The 13258-nt window shown below is 41.5% G+C and overlaps 2 protein-coding genes across 3 annotated transcripts in view; one reads left to right on the top strand and one right to left on the bottom strand.

The window, feature by feature from the left end:
* stxbp1b (syntaxin binding protein 1b) overlaps positions 1-1735 on the bottom strand; it is a 34518-nt gene extending 32783 nt beyond the window's left edge. For both annotated transcript variants that reach the window (XM_041998819.1, XM_041998818.1), the window contains exon 1: positions 1655-1735. In XM_041998819.1, coding sequence (XP_041854753.1) covers positions 1655-1691 — 37 coding nt within the window. In that variant the 5' untranslated portion in view covers positions 1692-1735. The remainder of the gene's footprint in view (positions 1-1654) is intronic.
* Positions 1736-4163: 2428 nt separating this feature from the next.
* LOC121648600 (protein Niban 2-like) overlaps positions 4164-13258 on the top strand; it is a 32856-nt gene continuing 23761 nt past the window's right edge. Inside the window, exon 1 of the mRNA XM_041998814.1 lies at positions 4164-4497. Coding sequence (XP_041854748.1) covers positions 4443-4497 — 55 coding nt within the window. The 5' untranslated portion in view covers positions 4164-4442. The remainder of the gene's footprint in view (positions 4498-13258) is intronic.

Here is a 13258-nt window from a genome sequence, read left to right as displayed (position 1 = left end):
TATAATGGGCCAGGGATATTTTTCTATTTCTTTTTATACTGTTTAGGATAGAAATGCAGTTAAATGCATTTGTCAGGACATTACTAGAGCTTGACCTTACAGTATTAATATCTGCGTCTCTTATTTTATTCAGTCATCAGCTACAATCTATTTAAATTAAAAACAAACAACAACAAAAGAAATTCAAGTTGCTTTTTGGATGTAGAGCCGTTCTGATGGTTTTTAATTATTAAAAAAATGTGATAAAAAATATAAAATACAGAATAAGGAAGATGCTTGTGGTATAAATGAACGGTAAAACACCTTAATTTTACCGTTTAGTTGGTTGATGATTCTGAGCAGATCTGATATATGAGAGATTGTTTTAACCTTCTGTTTTCATCATAAATCTGGAATATAAACCATTATCTGGAGGGAATTTGCTGTAAGAGTTCCCTTTATTTACCATACCTCAGTTCCACAATGAAACCTTGACAAAGCAAGATCTGTTATTTTAAACCTTTCAAACCTTTATTTAAAAACTACAAGTCTGGTCAACAAGTCCATGGCTTTTTGGCAGTTGTATGAAGGGCGTCTTCAAGGAAAATAAGTTGGTAACTACTGATCTAGACAATAATGCAGCGTTCATCCAGCATCATCTCACCAGCTGTCTCCACAGTGACAATTTTTGTCTGTCTACAGTGTTTATGAGTGATGAAGATGATGCAAACATCATAAAACCACTGAAGGAGTTAAACAGACACTAATGGTGAAGAAACTCTTGATCTGGATCAAAGTTTTTCTTGTTAGAAGAATGGTCCTCAGTAAACAGGTGTTACTTAAAAATATTTTTGTTTGTTTTTACCAATTTAGCTTTACTTTTTATTAGATCACCACTTTAGTTCATTATTTCCTAACTCTTGATTTTTTTTTATTATTAAAAAAGGTATAATCCCTTCCTTCATAGAAATGCCCTCAACTCACCCCTGAGGAGGAGGATTTTGTGATCAGCTTTGATGATGATTCATGTTAAGATGTTTAGAATAAATCAGAATCTGGTGGTGTTGTTTTTGTTGATGGTTGTGTCAGAATCAGATCTTTCCTCCTCCTCCTCTTCCTCTCAGAATGATGTCACAGCAGTTAATCCGCACAGAAAAAGATTAGAGGGGCAGGATTTACATCGAGCGTGTGCATCCATTCTCCCATCAGATCTGAGTATGAGGCCTCATGAAACACCACAAACACCCAGCAGAAGCTGAATGAAACTTCTACTAGCTCACATCAGCCTCCTGTAGCTCACTAGCACAGAGAAGCATTCCCACATTCCTGTTATTCCTGTTTCATCCAGAATTCCCACATTCCTGTTTAATTCCTGTTTCTTCCAGATTTCCCACATTCCTCTTTTATTGCTGTTTCCTCCAGCATTCCAAAACTCCTGTTTTTATCCAAATGATCAGATATCAGCTGGTCAGATTTGTCCAGATTACAGTCTGATTATAATCTGGATGTCTTCCCAGTCTCCCACCTCACAGTGAAGCTTTGCTTCAGATTATAATCCTTCATGTCTCCATAGTCATCTACAAAGCTTTGATGGAAACCTTCTGTTTGTTCATTTATCTAAATATAATACACAAAAACAACTTCCTCTAAACAACAATAATAAAAAGGGTCTTACTTTCTCCAACAATGGCTTTTAATCCAAGTGGTGCCATGATGAGCCCTCCGGCGCCGTGTCCTCCTCTCCGCGAAAAACTGAGCCCGCAGAGCTCCCACTGAGATTAGCAGAATAAAACTCACACTTCCTGTTCAGCTCCTACAAAATAAAAAAGCTGGATCACAGCAGCATGGAAAAATAAATAAATAAATAAACAAACAAACAAATTAATTAATTCATTTTAAATAAATAAAACTGACACGCTTGACAATTTCAAGATAAACATGAGCTCATTTGGAATCTGGTGTTGTGTTGTGTTGTGTTGTGTTGTGTTGTGTTGTGTTGGAATATGATGTGATACAATGTGATAAAATAAGATACAATAAGATACAATGTGATAAGATGTTATACAAACAATTCAATTTGATTTGTTAAGATACAATGCGATATGATACAATCCAATGTGATAAGATAAGATAAGATAAGATAAGATAAGATAAGATAAGATAAAATGCTATAACAAAAGATACAACGTGATAAGATGAAATGCAATATGATACAATACGATAAGATGTGGTGTGATAAGATGTGATGTGATGCAATACGATAAGATGCAACAGGATAAGATACTTATACAATACAATGTGATATGATACAATGCGATAAATTGTGATGATACAATATGAAATGATACAAAACTATACATAAGATGTGACAAGATGTGATAAGATGTGACTGGATAACATACATATATACGTATGATATGGTACAATGTGATGCAATACGGTACGATAAGACACAATGCAATGTGATACGATGCAATAAGATGCAATACGATATGACGCGACACAACACGATACAATGTAATACAATGTGATACAATGCAATACGATGCGATGCAATACAATGTGATGCGATATGATGCGATGCAATACAATACGACATGATACAATGCAATATGATGTGATACGATACGATACGATACGATACGATGTGATGCGATGTGATACAACTTTATTGTTAAAAATGTGTTTGAAACTTCTTTTGCATCACATCAGTCATGTTTGCACCAACATTACACACTAAAAGATTTTTTCCAGAATCAGTCAAGCTCCTCCCCTAAATTTGTGTTCAAACTAACCTGTAGATAATCAGTAATCTGATTAAGTTTTAGAGATAATTAATGTGTTTCTCCAGCCTGGTGTACAACAGCTCTATATGACTTTATGTGCAGTGATATACAGCCAAACATTGATAGATTGTTGAATAAAATCTGAACATAATGGTTACACCTGTTTATAAACCCACTGTCTGAAAACATCAGACTATCACTCCACCTTAAAAATAACTCGTGCTTTTTCTACTCTGATTATCTCTGTAATATTTTGGATAATTACTTAAATATATCCCTCATTCCTTTAACTAAGTTGTCTTTAGCTACTTTCAGGGCTGGTGTGGAAATATGACGAAATTATCCAGAAACAGAAAAGTGCTGTTTATCTTAGGAAAGAGGAGAATGGTTCTGGAGAATTTTGGTAAATGGGTTCTGTGTCCACTAGAGGGTGGCAGAGGACAAACATCAGGACAACACAGGAGGAGCAAATATCTCAGACGTTTGTCTCTGCTTCTTAAATAAAAAATGAATTATTAATCTCTTGTCTCTGGAGCCCAGTCCAGGGTCCAGTCCAGTTTTGGGGCCAGTCCAATATAGGAGACCATTCCAGTCTAGAAGCCCAGACCAGATCTTTAACAAGCTGGTATTTTACAGTGAGACCTGCTTATTTCAAAGCATAGTGAGTTTGTCTCTACATGATAACACTGAGCAACTACTGAAAACTGTGATATGATTAGACTTTTAACTTTCCAGCTGACGCCACAAAGATTTTAATTCTACCCAAACTTTCTCTAGAATGTGCAGAATGGTGTATCTAATTTTAAAAATGTGATGTTTTTTTGAATGCTTTTAATATTCATCTATTTATTTATTAAATTAAAATGATAAATAAGGTAACAGATGACTTATATTTGAATATCTATTTGATTTTCACTGATGATCTCAAATGCACCACATCTATGTTCAGCTCTGCTTCATTTACTTCTTGAAAGTAATTTATTTCATTTAGACTATAAATGATTATTTACGGGACATTCACAGACAGAAAGAAAAGTCTGTCCAGCAAAAAAGTCATCAACAGCAGAAACACAAGCCTTTGACCCTGGGTCACACTTTATTTTATTTCAACAAACCATACTATTTACCAAAGCCATATTTTTTTTAATAACACCACCCAAATAGATAAAATAATATTTATTTTATTTTCTTTCATTATACTTTGTTGCACGTTGAACGCGTTGCTGCAGGGACAATTCAATCAAAATTTAAATTTAAATAATAAACGTCAAGACTTCAGCAAAGTGTTGGCCTCCTTCAGACAATCCTAAACAAAAACAGACATTTGTTTGTCTCCATCAGAGAATAAACTTTGGACTTTCTTGGAGCCAAACTTCGAAAGCCGTGTTTCCTACAGGTCCTGAATGCACCTTGACTGGCTGGAGGAGGGGGGGCAGTTTTACACCTACTGTGTGGAGGGTGTGTCCACTCGAGAAAAAACGCCACTGAAAGTCTCTGTCATTAGGAAACTTTTTTACTAGACACCCCCTCCGGCCGCACGCGGGGCTCGGTGTCCGTCATTAACCGTCTGGTCTCGTGACAGCGCTACTTCAGGCGGCGGTGGAGGCTTCAGGAGCCCTGGTTTGTGTGAAGGACCGCGGTGGACCTGGTGGTCTCGGGGTCTAGCTGTCATTCAGCATGGGGGACGTCATCTCTAGCCACCTGGATGAAGCCAAGCGGGACATGATCTCAGGTGAGGAGCGCGTTACTGTTTGCTCCATGTGCGCTTCACGGACCCGCGCTGAGGTCTGCAGGGAAGAAAAAGGGAGAAGTCAGATAGATTAGTCTCTAGTTCAGGTTACCAACATAAACATTTCCTCTGAAAACACCATGAAGCTGTTGAGCTGCTTCATTTCATCCTGGCTGGTTGTTCTGTTCTCTTTTCTTCTTGTGAAAGAAGTCGCTCAGTCAGTCCTGGGTTCGCTTCTTCTCTTTCCTTCGTGTGAAAATGATCCTCTTGAGTCTACATGTGACTCGTTCTCCAGAAAACCAGGTCTTGTTGTGTTTGTAGAGTTTCTGCCAGATTCTTTTCCTCATTATCAAACAGCTAAACGCTGTTCGTCCACAGATGAAATGTAAGTCCAGTTTGGTTGTAAATGATCTGTGAGGAGGCAGAGAACTGATAGAGGCTTTGTTTCTGGGATCTGGAGCACAGTGCCCTGCCCTTTCTATTCATTTTATCACTGTCACGCTTGTCTGGACTTTGTTCTCACTTTAAATAATAGACGTGAAAGGGGTCCTGAGGAGGCCCAGTCCCTGGGTTTGTTTAGATCTGTTAAACTGAACCGCTTCCAGTCCTTTAGAGGCCCTAAAGCTCTCACTCTGCCACCATCAGACTAAAACAGGCTGCACCTTTAAGCTCCAGCTCTGAGAAGTAATATGAGCTCCTTAATACGGCCTGTTAGGACTTGTTCTGATTAAGTCAGAGCTTCAGCACAGTTGACATCTACAGATAAGATGTGGTACAGTGTGTACAGGAGGGAACATAAAATACTAATAATCATCGGCCCAGTTATGTGTCGGAGCATTCAGACTTCTTTCTTCTGATGAGTGTGGGACTAATCTAAAGTCCAGGCCTTCAGTCTCATGTAGCAGCTGCCCTCAGGGATGGAAAAAACCCAGTTCAGTACATGTTCAGTGTTTATCTGTCAGGCAAGAAGTTAAAGAGCTAAAATATGTAAGCTTGACATGACCACGAAAATATCACAGAGAATTTGACCTGAAAAGTGAATGAGTTGGTCCTCCCCGGACCAGGCCTACAGCTCATAAAATAACGTTTTATTTGAAAAGCACTTTTCATACATGAGTAGCAGAAAGTGCTTTACATGAAAACATGCTCATCAAAACTACAGTGTTTGCAAATTAAAATTAATATATAAGAACTCTTTCTCTCTGTCACACACACAAACACACACACACACAAAGCAACACCATGACCTCAGAGGCTGCCACCATGGGGACAGCCCTGATGTGGGTGGACTGGGGCCCACACGGTGCCGGGCTCTCAGCCTGCCCAGACAAGGCAACAGTCCTGCAGACCAAGCAGGCAGTGCTCCCCGCGTGGAGGATGCAGATGAGGAAACAATGGAGTTAAAAATGTTTAAAGTAGAAAATCAAATAAACCTAAAAACAATAAATAACAAAAGTTATGAAAGTTTAGGTAAAGATGCTCCTAAAAACAATGTGCCTTCGTCTAACAAAGCCATAAAACAGAAATGAAGAAGTTACAAGAACAGGTGGCTTTTAAATAAATTAGTACGTAATTAGGTAAAATAAATGAAAAAACATAATAAAATGAAGTAGACTAAACAAGAGAAAATAATTCAGTTAAAAGCTAAAGAGGAAGGTTTGTTCTACTACTGGTGGCTGGACGGACTCCTCGGACCGGGTTTGCTCATCACAGCGACTCTGGGACTTGGATTTTTTACTTGCAGCAGGCTTGTTCTGGGGGGAAAAAGGGAAAGCAGGATCGACATTAAAGGCCAAACCTCAGCAGCCAATGCAGAGAGCCGAAGAAAAATGCATCAGATGTGGAATCTGAGGAATGCATGAAAATGAGTGTTTGTGGATGGAAAGCTCCCGGCCTCGAGCTGCTCAGCCAGCGCCACATGGTCTCTGCAGCCAGACGAGCTCAGTGTCAGCCTGGATTTATCATTAAACCAGCCCACACACACACACACACACACCAAATAATGAACTAATTATGTTAGTTTCTGACACATTTATTAGACTGATAATCTTTTTTTTTTAGGGGGGCGTTTATCAGGGTTGTTTTAATAACTTCAGATCAGACTGCACCCAAAGGTGAATGTGAAGTTTGTCCCGGCTGAGAGGAATGTTTTATACCTGCAGAGCTGACGCAGTACGTCAGGATGTTGGCTTTATCAGACGTCTGATTTGGACAAAAACTATAAACTTCCATCAATACGGAGTAATGTCACCCCCCAGCTGATGGATGGTCCCACCCGTCTGTCCCCGCACAGCTGGAACAGCAGCCAGCAGTGTGTTCAGCTCTCCTAATAACCTCCAGCATCAGAGGGACATAAAGGGGTGTGTAGAGGGTGGAAATGACCCGGTCACATGACTAACCTTTCATTTCCTGTTTGAAAACTGACATGAGCAGCGTGTGTGTTGGAGTCAGACGAGTGACTGCACATACTGGTGGTTTTTATTGAAAACTGGTCCATCATTATTGTCCATCCCATAAATGATCCTGTTTGATCAGATTAATCAGATCAAACACATTAAAACACACAAATTTAATACAAGAAAATTAACTTTTCATCTTTTTTTTTTCTTCTTTCTTTTTGTTTTCATTAAATCAGTCGATGACTCTTAAGGTTTTGTTTGGGACTTTTTTTATCTCGTATTTCCTCCTAAAACACAGTAAGCCAAACAAGACTCTCATTCCTGGAACCACATCGATAAGGAGATCGCCATTAGTCCACCAGTGTCCTTCATTTTCTGTGAGCTGTTGGACCTTCACAGAGTTCCCTTACACAGCGTTCAGCCATTGTAGCTTCATCAGTGGGTGAGGGGACAGGAAACAGGAAATCCTAATGGGGAGTATTTTTCCCGGCTCTCTAAAATCTGCAGGCTTTCTGTGGCATGGAGAGGTGTGGCACGCTCACCTTCAGTACAGAAAGTCTGTTTTTAAGCAGTTTTTATGGAGGAAATTCCTGCTGTTCAGACTCACATAACACCTAGTAAAAGAACAGGTCTCTGGGTGAAGTGGTCGTCTGAGGCAGTCAGTATGACTTCTGGTGGAGTTACACCACAATAAAACTGATGAAACTGACAGGAGGATGGGATGGATAGCCTGATGAAACTCAGCTAGCTGGCTAATCCTATGGAAATGTCAGGTGATGGGGTCGGTCTGGACGGCTATATTATGAAAGAAGTAGGAAGATCTACGTTACAGCATGGCTGATGTAAAACTGTTTCCAACGACCACCGTCGTACCAAATCAACAAATACCCATATCTGAGCTTCATCGCTCCCATTTTACTAAGTTTATCATGTTTAAGTGACACTAAATGATGTCACATCTGCCTCATTAGCTGAAGATGGAGTGATGAAGACGTAGTGGTGGTCAACCAGGAAGTGGTGGTCAACCAGCTGATTGTAGACCAGTGTGGTGATGTTTCTCGTGTTTCTGGTTCTAATGGAGGTTCCTTCAGGTTTCTTGTGCAGTCATAAAAAGGGAGATCCATCCAAAGATTTACTGAAAAGAAAAGTGTGAATCTTTGGTTGGGACCAGAAGGAGCTGAGTCAGATCATGTCAGAGTGTCAGAGATCACTTGGTTGAAGGTTTAGAAATCACTTTCCTTCAGGTGGTTCGTGTCCTTCTCTGTTAGCTCATTTCAGCCTGAGATAATGTTTGATCTTCTTCCACCAGGATGTTATAGAAATCTTTCTGATGACGACCTCATAAACTGAACTCCTACAGAGAACCTAGACCATGATAGACTGAAACAGCCGGTCACCATAGCGACTACACTATTAAAACACCAAGGGTTGTACTTCCAGGAGCAGAAACAATGCAGGATTTGTCATGAAGAGTCTTAAACAAACGGCTTCCACCATCCACACACCAGGAAGTTCTAGACTTCCAAGATTTTCCATGTTTCCATCTGCTTGGCCGTGTAGAAGCTGGTCTGAAGCAGCAGATAGTTCCAGATATCAGGAAATCTTTTCTGGATAACGTAGAAGGATCTGTGACATCACACAGATCAACTTACTCACATCTAAACTGTGGAAACTCTGAGACGACGTCTCACATCTTCCTGAACATCAGCGCTGACTCTGCTTTGGTTGACCAACGCCTGTAGAGGTCATGTGACCAGCAGAGTCACTCATTCGTGTTATGCTTAATATTTTTTCACCGTTCAATAGGATGAAGAAGTTTGGTATAAGTCCTGAAGGACATTTCTCCAGCCTTCATCTAATCGTCATCATCAGGGTCAGACCAACAGGAAGTCGGACCCCTGAGCACTTTTCTGACCACCGTTCCAGAAATAGGAACTTTTCAGCATCAATCAGTTAACATTGTGTCTGACAATATGTTATTGTGTATGAATGTTGTTGCTGCAGCCCAGTCAGCGACAGAGGGTCTTTCCTGGGTCGGGACTGTTGCCATGGATACAGAAGTCAGATTTTGGCTGCCTGCACCAAGCTGCTTGTATTTGTTGATTTTGTGTGGATTTTCAACGTCCAGGTCAGGGTAAACCTCGTGGTTGGAGAGGGCAGCTGGTCATGAAGATGTTTCGCTTCTCATCCAGAAGTCTTCTTCAGTTACAGCTGATGGGTGGGAGTTTTAGGCCTCGCATGTTAGAAAGCAACAACTTCATTTCATCCCCGTTATTCTTGTTTGTCCGGTTTTGCTGCAGGACAGATTAAATCTGTGATTGTTTCCAGGATCTCTGGTTATCATATCAGAATGAGTGCTGATGCTCCACCTCTGTGTGCCTGGCATGGGCCTTGACTTTAGTAATGAGGTTTCCATGCTCTCTACAAACAGCTCCAGGGAAATGTTTAAACTAAAACTCTGCTGTGTCTAAAATCTGAGTAAACAGGTTTACATGGATCTAAATCAGCTTTCATCTGGTCTTCTAGATTCTTCCACAAGCAAAGTTGCAGCTCTGTCTTCGGCTGTGGGAGCCGGTCTTTATTTATGAGTCAGCCTTTCTCCCTGGAATGTTTTTGTTAGGGTGCTGTGGAGGGAGCGGGGTAGGCGGGGGTCTCGTTAGTCTCAAAGACATGCAGAACCCACTGGACTGATGTGGGCTGTGAACCAGGATCAGATTACCAGCCCCACGGCCCTATCAATAAAGCTGTTTCAGCACCGGCATAGCCCCCAGACAATTAACCTGCAGAACCAGGCCCACAGCAGAGCCCCAAACTACAAAACTGGGCCCCCGACAGAGCCCCAAACTACAGAACTGGGCCCCCGGCAGAGCCCCAAACTACAGAACTAGGCCCCTGGCAGAGCCCCAAACTACAGAACTAGGCCCCCGGCAGAGCCCCAAACTGCAGAACCGAGCCCTAAGCAGGACCGAGATGCTTCTCTCTAAATCTGACTCCCCCCCCCCACACACACACACACACACATTAGGTGGTCTTGTATGTCTTACTCGGTTTAAGCCTTTTATTCAAGGTTCATGTTGATGCTTTTAGTTTGGATTATTTTGTACCTGAAGGTGTTTCTTTCATTCATTCCACTGCTTCTTAAATGTGCGTTTGTGACAATATAGAAAAATAACAAAAACAGAGTTTATGTAAAATATGATAATAGGGTAATAAATATGTCAGTAACATCTTTATTTAGATTAATTCATTCTAATAAACCCAAGTCTCCTTCATATCAGGGTTTCTGACACATTCTGGCTCAAACCAGATTGCATCACGTCAATCACCGGTTAGCATAAAAACCTGAAACCTGGTTGAATCGTCGCATCGATGCTGAAAACAGAGTCCAGAACCAAAGGAGGAGAAAGCATTGCCGGTAAAATAAAATGTTTTATTGGGATTTCTGTCCATGAACTGCAGCCTGGCCAGGACATGGTAGAAAGTAGCTAAGAGCAGCATGAAGCCTCAACATCTCCAGCAGCATCTCACCAAAACATGACGCGGCACGTTTGAGGAGCACATTTACTGAAGACTCCACTAAAATCCACCAACACACCATCTAACGCCCCGGATTCTTCTTCTGTGGTGTCTTTGCTGGTAGTTAGGATGTGTGAAGACCTCCTCATGCTCCTCAGCCTTCTCCTTCTACTGCTCCTCCTGTTCCTGCTGCTGTTGCTGCTCCTCCTCCTTTTCTTCCTCCTCCTGCTGCTGCTGCTCCTCCTCCATTTCCTCCTCCTTCTCTTCCTGCTGCTGCTCCTGCTGCTGCTCCTCCTCCTTCTCTTCCTTCTCCTCCTGCTGCTGCTCCTCCTCCGGCTGCTGCTCCTCCTCCTTTTCCACCTCCTTCTCTTCCTGCTGCTGCTCCTCCTCCTTTTCCTCCTCCTTGCTCCTCCTCCGGCTGCTGCTCCTCCTCCTTTTCCTCCTCCTTCACTTCCTCTTCCTCCTCCTTCTCTTCCAGCTGCTGCTCCTCCTCCTTTTCCTCCTCCTTCTCTTCCTGCTGCTGCTCCTCCTCCTCATTTTCCTCCTCCTTCACTTGCTCCTCCTCCTGCTGCTGCTCCTCCTCCTTGCTCCTCCTCCGGCTGCTGCTCCTCCTTTTCCTCCTCCTTCTCTTCCAGCTGCTGCTGCTCCTCCTTTTCCTCCTCCTTCACTTCCTTTTCCTCCTCCTTGCTCCTCCTCCTGCTCCTGCTCCTCCTCCTGCTCCTGCTGCCCTAGATGATGGGCAGGAACCTGATGACCCCGGTTGCTGCAGGAGAGAGAAAATGAGAGCATTTTATTTTTCCATGATTTCCTGATCACCATCCTTCTCTTAGAGAGTTCTGTCATGAAGATGCTGCAGATTAAGTTTTGTTTATGTCTGAGTGGAGCTCCACACGTCCCGCTTCCTGTTTACAGACCAGACCACAGTCCTCATCCTAAAAAAGGAAAATCATTGTATCTGACTCTCATAATCAAAGTCTGAAATAATGATAATAACTTGTATAGTCACTAAAACAATAAGACAGACTGTCCTGTGACTGACACTGCAGAACCTGACCTACTGCTTTACCCTGGGTGGTTATTGCAGATAAAGGTCTTCTTTCCAGCACAGCTCATTCTAACCTAAAAGCATCATGTTCTCCTCTGAGTGTCTCACATTATTTGCATTCAGCAGCTTTTTTTTAGTATCTACAATATTTTAAATAATTAATAATGTTATGGAGATAAAAATAACAGGAGTCAGACTTTTGGCTCAGGCAGAACCTTCATGTTTTGGTTGAAGACTTTAAGTCCTCGTCCCTCTTTTGTCCTCGTTTTGTTTTGTATGTGACAGAGAGGGAAGTTGAATAAATCAGATATGTCTTCATATGAATGGACATTCATAGAAAAATTCCCAGACCCTGACTAATCCTTGATCAAGTTGCTGTCAAACGGGAAGTTTCTACGCTTACGTCCAAGTTGTCCTAGATACACGAAGCAGCTCCTTCCTCTTAAAACTGAAACCTTTATACACGTCTTTATTGATCTGATCCTGATCCAAACGGATCCTGAAACCGCAGCAAGGCTGGATGTTAATGCACCATGATGGATGAAGGAGGGCTCGTCTTACTCATGAGCTTCCTCATACAGTCACGTAGAGCTGAGTGTTGGCTCACAGAGGCCAGCGTTTAAACGGAGCAAAGCTGCAAAACAAACATATTTAATATGAGACATTAAACATTTTTCTTTATCAAATATGGTTTTTATTTAATAAAAAAATCTGGACAATAATTGTAAAATTTGGGTGATTTAAAACGGAAAGTGACATTGAAGTCAAAGCCAATTTCCACCTTATTTTTTTCCTAGTGAAGGATTACATGTTTCATGGATCTTCTCTGTCCAAACATCCAAGAAACCAGGGTGTGTGCGTGTGTGTGTTTATTTTTGATATATATATATTCGTGAAGTTAAAGAGGTCATGTGAGTGTTTGTTAGCTTTTTGACCTCTGTAACCCAGAATCAGCTGGATGTTGGGATGTTGAAATCCTGGTGTTTCTTCAGAAGTGAGTCATCATGTGGGGGAGCTGAGCTGGTTATTTGCTGATCTTTCTCCAGATTCTTTTTTCTTAACTCGTGTGGATAACTCATGGCTTTTACAACAATCATGCTAATATACCTCCTAAATGCAAAAACTGTATTTTACAACCACATTTCAGGGAGGGGGGATCAGATCAGTGGACTTCCTGATGTTTGCAGCTGGCTGCCATGGTTCCCATCAAACACAGATGGGATCTTTTTTTAACTCATTACTGGGTGTGTCGTGCAGTTGCTCTTTATTCCCACATCAGGACATCTTATGGTGTCTTCACTGACCATTTTGGGAAAGAACTCTTAACTGAGACTGAAAGCAAGTCCTGAAGAAGCGGAGCATTGTTCGTTGCCCGAGGTTCGGGTTAGTATTTGGTTAAGACTTTGGCATGTCCTCCCTGCTCTTGGCAGTGTCATCAGTGTCGCTCCCCTAGCATCTCTGCCTGGTCCTTACTTTGAGTTCTGTTTAAGAAAACCATCATCATGTAATTATGGCTTCAATGAAGAGGTTGGTATCAAAGCTAGCTTATCTCTCTCTGCAGGAAGAGAGTTCGGAGGCACAGCAGAGAGGGACGAGGAGGAACGTGCACGTTTTATTCAGGTTGTCTAATTCTGCTTTTAAAGGCAGTGAAAGGGAATCGTTATGTGTACCTCTTATCCAGAAAGAGTTGGTTCTGATTAGTTCTGTGTTTTCCTTTTATATTAATGTTCTCTGTGTTATTTTTGGTCCATTCTACTCTAAGTTCCATCTTTCTCTCTTTCAATTATCCAGCTTTCATTGCACC

Source organism: Melanotaenia boesemani, chromosome 11, assembly GCF_017639745.1.
Source record: "Melanotaenia boesemani isolate fMelBoe1 chromosome 11, fMelBoe1.pri, whole genome shotgun sequence".
NCBI classification, from domain to species: domain Eukaryota; kingdom Metazoa; phylum Chordata; class Actinopteri; order Atheriniformes; family Melanotaeniidae; genus Melanotaenia; species Melanotaenia boesemani.
This window is presented reverse-complemented; position numbering and strand designations above follow the sequence as displayed.